Source organism: Chiloscyllium plagiosum, unplaced genomic scaffold (assembly GCF_037043375.1).
Source record: "Chiloscyllium plagiosum isolate Xiang-an unplaced genomic scaffold, Cpla_swu_hap1 HiC_scaffold_11, whole genome shotgun sequence".
Classification (NCBI taxonomy): domain Eukaryota; kingdom Metazoa; phylum Chordata; class Chondrichthyes; order Orectolobiformes; family Hemiscylliidae; genus Chiloscyllium; species Chiloscyllium plagiosum.
In genome coordinates, this window is record NW_028270149.1 from 28721848 (window position 1) to 28736580 (window position 14733).

The 14733-nt window shown below is 41.8% G+C and overlaps 1 protein-coding gene across 5 annotated transcripts in view; it reads right to left on the minus strand.

The window, feature by feature from the left end:
• The window catches only part of LOC122557343 (calpain-5-like), a 161294-nt gene that overhangs the window by 131531 nt on the left and 15030 nt on the right, over positions 1-14733 (minus strand). The window contains exon 1 of one of the 5 annotated variants that reach the window (XM_087991942.1): positions 6045-6116. The exons of the other annotated variants lie outside the window; for them this stretch is intronic. Coding sequence (XP_087848068.1) covers positions 6045-6053 — 9 coding nt within the window. The 5' untranslated portion in view covers positions 6054-6116. Of the gene's footprint in view, positions 1-6044; positions 6117-14733 lie in introns of those variants that run through there. 5 annotated transcript variants of the gene reach the window in all.

Genomic DNA, 14733 nt, shown 5'->3' on the forward strand with positions numbered 1-14733 from the left:
AGACATCTGCAAACCTTCGTAGAGGCTAGTTCAACAATATAAATATATTTTATCTTGGTTTTGTAGGTTCGGGCAGCTTCTCTGCATTTTAAATGGACACAAATGTTTCCTCCAAAAGGCTGGTAACCCTTCTTCAGAGTGTAGCTGAAACAAAACATTTACAGCTTAGTTAATCGGCCATTCTTTATTTTTCATAAAACACTTCTGTATAAAACAATCTAAATATCAGAAATTTAGATCTCTGGAGGAATTAAAAGCTGAATTTATGGACTGAATTATCCTATAGCGAGTCAAACTTGGATGCCAATACTAAGCTGTAAAAGCTTTTGCTATTTATAGTATTAACTTTTTAAATCCATAAATTCATTTTTGTACTTGACATTTATATTCGATTGGTTATGAGTGCTGTTTCTTTTGTTTTCATGATCCTTTTAATAGCTGTCAGAATCAGCTGGCATTGAATCGATAGTTACAAAAACCAGTTCTGGATAAATACTTTCCAATGGATCTAAATTTTCAACATCAATGCTTTTTATCACATTCTAGTGATTTCAATGGAATTACTTAAGGTTTTACTAAAACAGGGGCAATGATGGCACAGAACATTGGTGTGTTTCAGAGATCGAGGCAGAGTATAGTGGGCTCAGATTTAAAATTACCAACTTGGGCAAGTTGTACAACTGAGCTGTGCCAATGCACAGAAGGGTGAGCTCTTTTTCAGAGAGAAAGTGTCAAAACCTAGCAACAGCAGGCCTTCTCACACCTTTCCTTACAGCCAGATACATAGTGCCATTGGCAGTGACCCAGGTGAAGTCTGTTCACTGCTTATCCTGTGAAAATGAAGTAAAATGATATAAAAAGCATTAAACAAATTCTGTATGGGAGGGTCAGAGAAAATGACCATTCCACGTGTTTTGAAAGTGAACAGTTTTAACGAAGCTAAGCAGGCAACTAAAATATTTTAACATGAATACTGACTTCAGACAAATTGGAACTGATTTTGGTATCCAATCTTAGAACTAGGGGAGGCCATGTAACAGGAAAACTTGCCTAAGACTACAACTGTTGAAATAGGCCAAGTTTGCCTGTTCACCTTAATTACCAGATCAAGGAGGTGATGGCTGTTGTTAGTATGCATCTATCCTAGTGTGATTTTTGCCTCCAGTAGGATATTTTGCCTCACACAGTAATGCTATTGTGTTACAGAAAAATCTAAACATGGATATTGTGTTACTGAATCCAATGGACACTTATTCCAACTATTATGTATGAACATTACATTCAGACTAACATTAAGTTATTAATTTACAACTGAGGAGTATACTTCCAGTAGTATATCAGGTTTCAAATGACCCCCATTTAGGCAGCATCTTAGACTTTTATACTTTCAGATCATAGGTTTTTTTTATAAAACCATTTTTTTGTTTACAAAATTATAGAAGTACAAAAGATAATACAGCAATCTTATGCTACAACAACAACCACCTACTACAAACCAAAATTATCGCAGAGATACAGAACAATCTTCCCATGTTACAATTCAATAAATAATTAAACATAGCAAATTAAATTAAATTAACCTGAACTGAACTAAGCTAACTTAACTTAATTTAACTTAAATTAATTTGCATCACTTGATGCTCCCCCACTGAGGCTCCCACCAATGGGAGCATCAACTAATATACTTGTATTTATTTATTCATTTACTCAGACTTCCTTCCCTGGGTCCCATGATTCCAGCCTTCATGACAATACAAAGGCCCTAATCAGTATGCCTGATAAGTCCATGTCTATGTGGTTCAAGAGGGGTTGCCACGTCTTATAAAATAGTTCCATTTTCTGGTGCACCACATTCATAAGACAGTCCAGGGGGACTTGCTCCATCATTAACTTATGCCATCCAATAAACGCCGGGGGGGGGGGGGGTGGGGGGGTTTCCAAGATCCTACTCATTATAATGTTCTTCCTTGCACAATACAAGAGAATGTTGAATAGCTTCTTTCCATACTCATTTAGCGAGGATGAAGGCTGATTCGGCAGTTCCAGAAAGAGGAATACTGGGTCAGCCTTAACTTCTGTTCCCAAGATCCTCTCCAATACATTTGCTATGGCACCCCAGTACCTACGGATCTTAAGGCACAGCCATAAGCAGTGTGAGAGAGTTCACAGCAGTGTCTATTTTGCATTTAGAACACCTTGGGATGCTCCTTTCTTAAATTTTGCTAGTTGTTCTGGGGCCAAATGGGCCCTGTGGAGAATCTATAGATGCATAGCCTGCGTTTTATTGAAAATCAATTTTTTTTCACCTTCTCCCAACGAGATTTGTTCCCAATTCCTGATTCCAGAGTCCGTAAAGTCTTTCCATATCTTCCAGGCACCCGGTCCCTGTGGATGATAGAGAGTACTGACTGAAAGAATGCCCGTGCAACGAAACACTCTTCCCTCTATAATCAGATTTATCGGGCTGAGCCAAGAGCATGGTCCTCTTCTGTATGTAGTCCCGGATCTGGAAATAATAGAAGACGTCCCTACGGGTTAACCCATATTTTGACTCAATTGGTCAAAAGACATCAGGACCTCTCCTTCAAATAGATCTCCCAAACAGGAGACTGCCCTGGCCTCTCATATCTTTATAGCTGTAATCCAGGCACTCCTACTAAGGGGGTGAACGGGAAGTCTTATGTAGATTGCCCTCACTCTGCTGCATCATTCTCCATGCTTTGACCGTGTTTAAACTGATCAGAGTTTTACTGTACTCAGCAACAGTTTTCATCTTATCCATAAATAGAAAATTGAGGAGGGGACATTTTGCTTGGGAGGCCACAGTGTCAAGCCATATAGATTATATGCTTTAATGCATTGATGATGCCATGAGGAAGTCCTTAAAAGAAACATTGACCATGATATGCATTGTTGTTCATAAATGCATGCGCTGTCAATTCAATAATTATACAAACTGAGAAAACTATGTTCAAAACACTAATGTTTCAAGCTTCAATTTTTCACCTTGGAGGTTTGACAACTCATGTCCATCTCATGATCATGTACTATACTGGAGAAGTACACATTTTTCTCTGCTAGACTTATTTTACAGCTTGGTAAAAACAATGACTGCAGATGCTGGAAACCAGATTCTGGATCAATGGTGCTGGAAGAGCACAGCAATTCAGGCAGCATCCGAGGAGACCGCATCGGGAGCAACGGATACAATAAATTATATTAGTGGATGTGCAGGTAAAATTGTGATGGATATGGAAGGCTCCTTTAGGGCCTTGGATAGAGGTGAGGGAGGTGGTGTGGGCACAGGTTTTACAGTTCCTGCGGTGGCAGGGGAAAGTGCCAGGATGTGAGGGTGGGTCGTAGGGGGACGTGGACCTGACCAGGTAGTCACGGAGGGAACGGTCTTTGCGGAAGGCGGAAAGGGGTGGGGAGGGAAATATATCCCTGGTGGTGGGGTCTGTTTGGAGGTGGCGGAAATGTCAGCGGATGATTTGGTTTATGCGGAGGTTTGTAGGGTGGAAGGTGAGCACCAGGGGCGTTCTGTCCTTGTTACGGTTGGAGGGGTGGGGTCTGAGGGCGGAGGTGCGGGATGTGGACGAGATGCGTTGGAGGGCACCTTTAACCACGTGGGAAGGGAAATTGCGGTCTCTAAAGGAGGAGACCATCTGGTGTGTTCTGTGGTGGAACTGGTCCTCCTGGGAGCAGATCCGGCGGAGGCGGAGGAATTGGGAATACGGGATGGCATTTTTGCAAGAGATAGAGTGGGTCTCCTCTACACTGGGGAGACTGGGCACCTCCTAGCAGAGCGCTTTAGGGAACATCTCCGAGACACCCGCACCAATCAACCAAACCGCCCCATGGCCCAACATTTCAACTCCCCCTCCCACTCTGCCGAGGACATGGAGGTCCTGGGCCTCCTTCACCACCGCTCCCTCACCACCAGACGCCTGGAGGAAGAACGCCTCATCTTCCGCCTCGGAACACTTCAACCCCAGGCCATCAATGTGGACTTCAACAGCTTCCTCATTTCCCCTTCCCCCACCTCATCCTAGTTTCAAACTTCCAGTCCCCTTGACTTGTCCGGACTTCTCCGACCTGCCTAGCTCCTTTTCCACCTATCCACTCCACCCTCTCCTCCCTGACCTATCACCTTCATCTCCTCCCCCACTCACCCATTGTACTCTATGCTACTCTCTCCCCACCCCCACCCTCCCCTAGCTTATCTCTCCACGCTTCAGGCTCTCTGCCTTTATTCCTGATGAAGGGCTTTTGCCCGAAACGTCGATTTTGCTGAATTATTTTACAGCTTGGTTATCCTGTTGCTGGTTGTTGTCACTAAACATTACTGCCCAATCTTTATTGTCAGAATTTCTTTCTCACTCTGTTCATGTATGATTGGTGTGCCATCCATTAGTCTAAATTGGCTTCTGTTTCTCTTCACAATGTAGCACAATTATTAGAGATGACTTTGCATGATTTAGTCTTTTTTAAAATTCATTCATGGAACGTGATGTTGCTGGCTGGGCAGCATTTGTTGGTAGTCCCTAGTTACCCCAGTTACAAGGTAATGGTGAGCTGCCTTCTTGAACTGCTGCAGTCCGTGTACTATAGGTAGACCCACAATGTCATTAGGGAGGGAATTCTACTATTTTGATTCAGCAACCCTGAAGGAATGGTGATCTATTTCTAAGTCAGATGGTGAGTGGTTAGAGGGGAACGTATTCCCATGTGTCTGCTGCCCTTGTCCTTCTAGATAGAAGTGGTCTTGGGTTTGAGAAGGTGCTGCTTAAGAAGCATGGGTGAATCTCTGCCTCTTGCAGATGATGTACACTGCTGCTACTGACAGCAATAGTAAAGGGAGTAGATACTATGGATCTGAGCAAAGATTCCAAGATAGCAGCAGAGTACGATGCTCTGCTCACTCTTCTTAGTTTTCTTCTTTTTCTCTTTTTTCTTTCTCTCAACTCACAGCCTCTAGTGATGATTCCCAGCCTCTGGCAACGATTCCCGGCCTGGTGTAGCTGCCTCCCTCAATAGCATCCTGGCCTGGTGCAACTGCTTCCTTTAATAGCATCCCGGCCTGGTGCAACTGCTTCCCTTAATAGCCTCATGGCCTGGTGCATCATTTCTGATGAAGGGGTTTTGCCTGAAACATCGATTTTCCTGCTCCTCAGATGCTGCCTGACCTCCTGTGCTTTCCCAGCACAACTCTAATTTAGACTGCCTCCCTTAATGGCCTCCTGGCCTGGTGCAGCTGCCTCCCATAAGGTCCTCCCAGTCAGGTGCAGCTGCCTCCTGTAACGGCCTCCCATCCTGCTGCAGGGACCTCCAGTAATGGCCTCCTGAATTGGCTTCCCAGCTTGGTGCAACGGGCCTTCCGGCGAGTCATGGTGACCTGCCGGCCTCCTGCAGCTGCAGACTGGCGTTAGCATGGCAACTTCTCACCAGGGCATGGCGAGCTCCCAGCATTGGTATGGTGATCTCTGACCTGGCACAGCAGCACCTTCATGGGCAAGTATACATGGGCAGCAAATACTGGCCTTAAGATCCAGCCATGCCTACATAGCATTAATTTAAAAAACTCAAGGCTGGCTGAAATTCAACTTCAACTTCAGTAGCAAAAACAGATGGCATGCAATTATACACCTCATGCTAATTCCGTTTCCATTTCACAGCATATTGCAGCAACCTCTGCAGCCCTTTGAACGTACAGCAATACAGCACAGTATAGGTCCTTCGGCCCTCAATGTTGTGCCAACCTTTTATCCTACTCTAAGATCAAACTAACCTATATACCCAACACTGTACTATAGGTAAGTTATTTGGGCAGTGTATGTAGTCAATGACGATTGCTCAGTTTGTCCTCCAATTTAACCCCTTCTTCTCTCAAGTCTTAACCTGATCTACCTCTAGGCTGAACCTCCACCCCTTTGCCTCAGACACATCCAGATTTGATCACTCACATTGTTTTCTATAAATCCCAGTTTATGTAAAACATGGCAGCCTAAACGCTATTCCACATTAAGTCTCTCTCGTATACGTACATTCATCATCACTGACTGGCTAATTCAGCCTGCTGCTGTGCCTTCTCCTTCAATTCAAAATGTTCACCCTTGTCTTCAAACCTGTGACATGATAAACACAGTTGAGTTGTAGCTTTTAGGAAAATTAAATTGATTTTGTTCCAGCAAATGGTAGAAATTTGGCAGCAGGATATGAAAAGAAACATCACATCCCCTCCCCCATCCCACTTATTAATATACTCAAGTGGCATCTTGCCAGATTATAGTGGGTACTGTATACATTTGAAAGCGGTGAACTACAATTCTAGGCATGGTCGGACATCAGAGACCACAGTGATAAATTTGTCCTATCCTCCCCTCCCCCCACCAACCCACTCACTCCACTCCCCAAACTCATTGGATCTAAATGATTTGGGAGAGTGACAGGAAACAGAAAAAAAAATATACAGCGGTCTACATGCACATAAGCACATGAGTATTGTGTGTCAAGTAACATTTTCTCATTCCTGTATTTACATATATTTTTCAATGTTGAATTAAAAGTCTTCAGGGAGAGTAATCAGTTTGTAAGAACCTAAGAAACAACTGAAACTGATATGGCTATCCTCGGTAATTTAATCGATGTGTCAGATAATCTGCACATTTTGGATGCAATAGCTATTTTGAAAGAACATTTTCAATACAATATGAAGAATATTTGTATAAAAGAACTTTGTAATGGACTACAGATGTCAAGATGCTGTAAAGGTAAACATTTAGAAAATATGTTTACTTTAAAGATGATCACCAATAGTGTATGCTTATGGGTCCCTTTTTGGACAGCCCAAATCAATGAAATGTGACATCGCTCCTTAGCTCAGAGAATGATTTGATTAAAAAAAAATGCCTAGGAAGAACTACCTATTGGTAATGCACAATTGTGGTCAAATACTTTGTAGTCAAAACAATCGCACCTTGGAGGGTTTGCTAGAGATTGCCATTGGAACGATTGATTTTAATGTTTTTACTTGTCAAGGCCACAAAGAGAAGCAAATGTTTCCATGTTAAATCTGCAAGATGCTGCTAACCACCACCTACTACATTAAAGGAGGATACAATTGCACTGGAGAAGATACAAAAGAGATTTACCAGGATATTGCCTGGGCTGGGGAGTTTTAGTTACGAAGAGAGATTGGACAGACATGGGCTGTTTTCCTTAGAGCAGAGGAGACTGAGGGGGTCATGAATGAAATGTTTAAGATTATGAAGGCAAAATTGGGTAAACAGAAAGGAATTTTTACCTTGATGAGAGATTAACGACCAGGGGATGTAGATTTAAGGTGAGTGACAAGAGGTTTAGAAAGGATGTGAGGAAACATTTTTTTCACCCAGACAGTAGTGGGAATCTGGAACTCATTGCCTATAAAAGGGTAGTAGAGACAGAAACCCTCATAACATTGAAGATGCTGGTGATGCCTAGACAAAATCGGCCAAGTACTAGAAAATGCAATTGGAATAATTAGGTTTTTGTTCTTGATCCATGCAGACTAAATGGGCTGAAGGGCCTTTGTCTGTGCTGTAGACCTCTGACTCTATGACCCCTTTCAATTGCCTTCCCCAACTGACAAACCTTGATCCCTCCCAGAAAGCTCCCACTCACAATCTGCATTTTATGAGACGAAAGACATTTGCAATAAATGAGGCTGGCAGACTAACATCAATTTAAAATTCTCATTTAGTGAGTAAAATAAAATGCAGGTTGCAGAGATTTTCTTAAGAATTCATTTTTAGTTGTATAAATGTACAAATTTATTTAATACATACGAACTTATTGGCCATATCGAGTAGTCGAGGCAGAGACTATTGCACTTTTGTAGGGAATTATGGAAAATGCACAATGACCTGAGTTTTGTGCACACTTCTGGTTTCTGGAACCAGGATTCAATGTGACTGTATGAAACAACTCAGTGATTACACGGTCAGATATTTGTTGCTGTAGGGAAGCAGTGAATGTTTGTGGATACAGTGCTTCCTTGTCCTGAAACAGGTTGAGCTTCTTGAGTGTTGTTGGAGCTGCACTCATCCACACAAGTGAGAAATATTCCACTATACTCCTGACTTGTGGCTTGTAGATGGTGGACAAACTTTAGGGGATCAGAAGGAACACAGGAAAAGCAGTAGTAAAAGGTGAGGACTGCAGATGTTGGAAATCACCATTGAAAAGGAGTAGGCCATCTAGCCAATTGAACCTGCTCCATTATTTAATACTGGTTGAACATTTTTCAATGCCTTTTATCCACATTATCTCCATAACCCTTTAAAAAGGTGAGTTACTCATTGATGGGTTCTGAGCCTAAACTATTCGTGCAATCATAGTATTCAAATTGCTTGTCCAGTTCAGTTTCTGGTCAATGATAATCCCAGGATGTTGAGAGTAGGGGACTCAGTGATGGTAATGAAATTAAATGTCAAGAGGCAGTGGTTTGACTTTTTATTGTTGGAGATGGTCATTGCCTGGAACGTGTGTGGTGCAAATATTACTTGCTGCTCCTGATCTTAAACCGAGTGATTGCCCAAGTCTTACTGCATTTGGAAATGGACTGCTTCAGGATTTGATGAATCGTGAGGAGCGCTGAACATTTACTGATGATTGTACAATGTCCCTACTTCCAATCTAAGATAGCACTGTTGATGACACCTAACTTCATTGATGGTTGAGAGTGGACTAATAGGGTGGTAATTAGCCAGGTTAGATTTGTCCGGCTTTTTTGAGCACAGGTCCCATCTAGGCAATGTTCCATATTGTCAGGTAGATGCTAATGCATTATCTGTACTGGAACAGCTTGGCTAGGGGTGTAGCATGTTCTGAAGAACAGGTCTTCAGAACTGTATCCAGAATGTTGTTAGGTCTCAGTTTTAAAGAACTCAATATCTTCAGCCATTTCTTGATGTCATGTTGAGTGAATTGAATTGGCTTGGGCTGATCACCTAATGGTATAGATGGCAGCATGCAAGGCCATGAGGTGCCTAACTATGTCAAAGTACCACTGTGTCAAAGTAACTCTGCTGCTGATGATGACCCTCCTGGACACCCTGTCTTGAGTTGTTTGGCTTGTTCAAAGTCTCTCGCATTTAACATAGTGCTAGTGCCATATATCATAACGTAATGTGTTATCAATGTGAAGGTGAGACTTTGCTCCACAATGACTGTGTAGTGCCACTTCTGTCAATACTTGGCAGATTTGTGGTTATGAAGTCAAGTATATTTTTCCCATTTGTGGGTTCCTTTACCACAACCACAGAATTGATATGGTGCAGAGTAGGCCATTCAGCCCATTGTATCTGCATTGGCTGTCTGGTCATTGCAATCAGTGTCAATCTCCTGCCTTTTGCACATTGTTTCTATTTAAACATTTATCTAATACTCCGGTGAATGCTTCAATTGAATCTGCTTCAACTACATTTCTAGCTGGTGCATTCCAGACTCCAGCCACTCACTATATGAAAAAGTTGTTTCTCACATTGCCTTTGCTTTCTTTGCAAAGTATGTTTAAACCGTGCTCTCTGATTCCTTATCTGTTTATAGTGGAAAAGGTTTCTCCCTATTCATGCTGTGCTGAAACCTCAAGTTTTGAAAACTTCTATCAAATCCTCTCAATCTTCTCCTCTCCAAGGAAAACCAGCCACCTTCATGATGAATCTTCACCTTCACATTTCTTCATGGTTGAAGTGTCAGGCCCCTGAAACTATTTTCATAAACTCTTCCGCAACTTGCCAATGCATTCTAATCCTTCTTATAGAATGACACCCAGAACTGTATACAGTACTCTGGCTGGTGTATTTCAGACTGTAAGATCTTATGAGTATGACTATGTCAGGCAGTTGCTTGACTAATCTGTGAAACTAATTTTGCTATTACCGCTCAGATGTTGGTAAGAAGGACATTGTAAGGGCAACAGGGCTGAGTTTGCCATTAGCCTCTCTGGTGCCTTAGTCAATGCCTGATTGCCTTTTCTGTTTCATTGTAACTAGTTTCCAGTTTGATGCAACTGAATAGCTTGCTAAGCCATTTCAGAGTCAACTAGATTTCTGTAGGTTCTGAAGCCATGTGCAAGCCAGACCAGCAGGTTTTCTTCCAGTTAGTGACAATTGACAATGGCTTTGTAGTTGTCTTTTAATTCAAGATTTTATTGAGTTCTAATTCCACTATGGTGAAGTTGAACCAATGGCCCCAGCATATTACCTGATTCCCTGGTTTACTAGGACAGTGAAATCATCATTACACCATTGTCTCCTTTTATGGATGCCTTTCTCTCAGAAAATGAACTTATGTTTTGATAAGGAACCAATTCAATATGACTTTCTTCACAAAAAAGTGAATTAATTTGTAATTAAATTTGAAAATGAATAATAACAGATAGGTTAGGTATAAGTAGTGAGTCCCAACAAAGCTTAAAATTAAAAGGATATACGGGTAAATCCAAGTTGTTCGTTAAGAGTAGATTGTAGAATGATGTGGCCATACTATTGGATCATGTTAGTAATGTGCCTTGTAGCTTAGTGGTCATTTTTGAGAGTATTGATTTTGCAGGTTAATTGAAATTCTTGTGTTTGGTTCCTTTCAGTGGTGGCTATCAGGCAACACTCAGAGCAAAACACTTCTTTTACCTGTGCTGCATGGTTGTTTAGTAAAGGTTCTCAAACTGTGAGCTCCACAGCACTTACTAGTATATCAGGTCACAAACACACTTAGACTAGGAATTGCAGTAGGTTTTTAAGTCAAGATTAGAGTAGTGCTGGAAAAGCACAACAGGTCAGGCAGCATCGGAAAAGAGGGAAAAAAAAAAAATCAATGTTTTGGCCAAAAGCCCTTCATCAGGACTATTCTAATCTTGATTCTAATCTCCAGCATCTGTAGTACCCACTTTCACCTAGTTGGTTTTTAATGCTGTTTTTAAAAATCCTTGGAAGGGCAAAATACATACATGCCAGCAGAAGATGGAAAGTATCCAGTCCCTCATTATCTGTTTATTTTTAGTCTTTCAGTTTGAAGTTTCCCTGATTCTGTTCTGGTGTTCCATGGCAGCACACAGGACTCTGCCAGACATCACTGAATTTACTCTGCAGTCATCTTTTGTCATCACGAAAAGACACATGTTGAAACTTACAAGTTTAATACATCTATAAATACTTTGGGGTTCTGATCTGTTATTACGTCAATATCTTCAGGATTGGGGATGTTCGTTGTTGTCACCCAAATTACTGTACACACAGTCAGAGACCATCAAACAAATTAGAACATTGTATTGTTACAGAGGAGTGACTAATTGAAACATTTCTGAAAAGGTACCAAAATAAATCAATCATTCTTTGAGGTCACAGTTTGGCTTCAGTATTGCACAGTATGCTATAGCTATACAAACTTCTCTAAAGTTTATAAACCATCTGTGGTTTTATATCCCATTTTCCCACTTTTGACCTTGTGCCAGCAGTGAACTTCTTAAACAACAACATGCTGTTACCATAATTATTTTCTGAGCTAGCTCAAGAATATGGCCAATGTAATGCAGTTCTAATTCAAACTCTAATTCAGTAAATGCACACACTTTGGGGTGAAACGTACCATTGATTTAAACTGGGAGGCAGCCTGTGTTTATTCCTGCGTTTTCTTTCTTTTTAAATGAACTCAATGGCTTAGAAATTGCAACTTCAGCAGACTGTTAGCAGGTCATTTATTATGAGAAAAGAAGACAACACCTTCCTGTTTTCATAACATGTGAACCTTGTCAACTATATTGTGAAACAGCTTCCTGACAGATTCCGTATCAATTCAGTTGAATATATAGTTAGCAGATTTTTCCGTCATTCATTGGTCCAGGAATATAGTCCAGAATGATATAATGTATACATGTCACTCTTATGAATATTCAATCAAATCAATGAGACATTTGCAACAATTCTCCAAGCACAGTACACTCCCAGTAAAATATATACTAACCTAAGCTGCTGCTAGAAAGACCTCTCTGTTTAGACAGTGTGGTCAGGAGCAGTTGGTTAGTGTTAGAGAGCCACAAAATCAAGATTCATAATTTGTAAAGATCTGATAGTTTCTAGCTAGTTTCACTGCTAACTAGATATTGGAATAGGTCCACTTACTAACAGCATTCCTTACCTCCTGATACCAATCAACTATGTGGATTAGAGGCAACAGATGGTTGACACTTATCTGCCTACTGGGCAATTAGAGATGGGCAATAGATGCTGGCCCAGCCAGTGACACCCACAGCCCATGAGTGAATAAAAATGTAGTCATTGGAGATTAACGGGGACAGTGATACGAAGGGAAAGAGGCTATTAAGCCCATCATGTCCATGTGTGGTGAAATTTTTCAATATTGATAGCAGCCCCACCCTGGAATCAGAAGGCTTAGGTTCAAGTCCCACCTGCTCCAGAAGTCATACTGTCATAGAGATGTACAGTATGGAAACAGACCCTTCAGTCCAACTTGTCCATGCTAACCAGAATAAAGCTAGTCCCTTTTGCCAGCATTTAGCCCATATCCCTCTAAACCCTTCCTATTCATATGCCTATCCAGATGCCTTTTAAATGTTATAATTGTACCACCTTCCACCACTTCCTCTAGCAGTTCATTCCATACATGCACCATCCTCTGCATGGAAAAGTTGCCCCTTAGGTCCCTTTTAAATACTTCCCCTTTCACCTTAAACCTGTGCCCTCTAGCTCTGGGCTCCCCCAACCCTGGGAAAAGTCCTTGTCTACTTTTCCTATCCACGCCCCTCATGATTTTACAAACCTCTATAAGGTCACCCCTCAGCCTCTGGGGAGAACAGCCACAGCCTATTCGACCTCGACCTCTAGCTCAAGTCCTCCAACACTGGCAACATCCTTCTAAATCTTTTCTGAACCCTTTCAAGTTTCACAACATCCTTCCTAAAGCAGCGAGACCAGAATTGCACACAATATTCCAATAGTAGCCAAACCAACATCCTGTACAGCTGTGACATGACCTCCCAACTCCTACGTACTGACCAATAAATGTGTTTAATAATATCTCTGAACAGGTTGGTTAGAAAATATCTTGAAGGATCAGTGCTGAACACCAGCTCTGGTGATATCCCATGGCAGATCAGGTCATGAATGAAACCCATTGGAACATGGAACTGTTTCTCTAACAGTTTCTGATGGGATTAAGATTTAGATTGAGGGAGGTGGTGTGGGAAGCATTTTAAGCTGTGTGTTATGAGTAACAATAGTTTGGTTGAACAGACTTTGCTTTATGTATTCTACAATCTTCATGTTCCCTGTGGCCAGGCATCACTCAAATCTGCTCCTGGACATGATCATAAGTACCACGGCAGCCTAAGTTGCAGACAGAGTTAGGAGGCATTGTGGAAGCAGCTCTGACACAATTCCAAATAAAAAATTGATATGAAGAGAGACAGGAGTTGGGCAAGCGGAGATGCCAGATCTCTCTACTCCTCCCCACTGATGCCCGCCAGACCTGCTGAGTTTTTACTGAGTTTTTCTGTTTTTACTAGATACGGCTTTGCAAAGTATCTAGTGAATGGAGACCACAGACAGTTACACTAATCTATGATTTCCACCTCAATTACTCACCATCGCATACCCTCACAGCATTAAGCAGTGATTTGCAAATTGGGTTTGGCAGATCATTGAGAGTCTGTAGAGCTTTCCTTGAAGGCTTCTGAAAGCACTTTCTAAAATGGGCCTGTTACAGGCTGGGAGGTTAAAGAGGAGGACAGTCACCACTCGTGCAATGTATTATGGGTGGCACCGTGGCTCAGTGGTTAGCACTGCTGCCTCACAGTGCCAGGGTCCCAGGTTCGATTCCAGCCTCACGCGACTGTCTGTGTGAAGTTTGCACATTCTCCGTGTGTCTGCGTGGGTTTCCTCCGGGTGCTTTGGTTTCCTCCCACAGTCCAAAGATATGCAGGCCAGGTGAATCGGCCATCTTAAATTGCCCATAGTGTTAGGTGCATTAGTCAGAGGGAAATGGGTCTGGGTGAGTTACTCTTCGGAGGGTCAGTGTGGAATGGTTGGGCTGAAGGGCCTGTTTCACACTGTAGGAAATCTACTCTAAAAAAGTAAAATGAGCTGGCTGTCTCACCTGGGAGGGAAAATGTGTGTGAAGCACTGGGATTGGCACAAATTTTGTAAGATCGATCCACAGTTACTGAGGTTGATTGCAGGGACCCGGGTGATTTCAACCCTGCTCATGATCGAATGGCCTAATTCTGCTCCAATATTTCATAGTCTATTCAGGCAGCAAAAATCAAGCTCATAACAACTTGCTTTCTCTCATTTTATCCCTATCTCCCTCCTGGCTCTTATGCCAAGTAGCTTATTATAACTGCTTCCTGTATTCCCATTTAAAACCTAAATGTATGTGTTTACAGCACAAACCTGTCCCAGTTCAGCATTAAATTTGCATATAGCTTAGAAGTCTAAGGATGATAGGTGTGGGAAATAGAAATACAACACTATACAGATGCAATACAATGTACCGTTGAGATAGAAACTGAAATAACTGATTGAGGTGGTGTAAGGCAACCTTACTCTGCATCTACCTGTATTTTGTGAATGATCTATAATGACTCTTGATGCCTGTCATTAAAACTGAACCATTTCCTCATATCACCACCTAAATGAATACTTGAGGAAAAAAGCTACAACTTAATGCCAACATAGG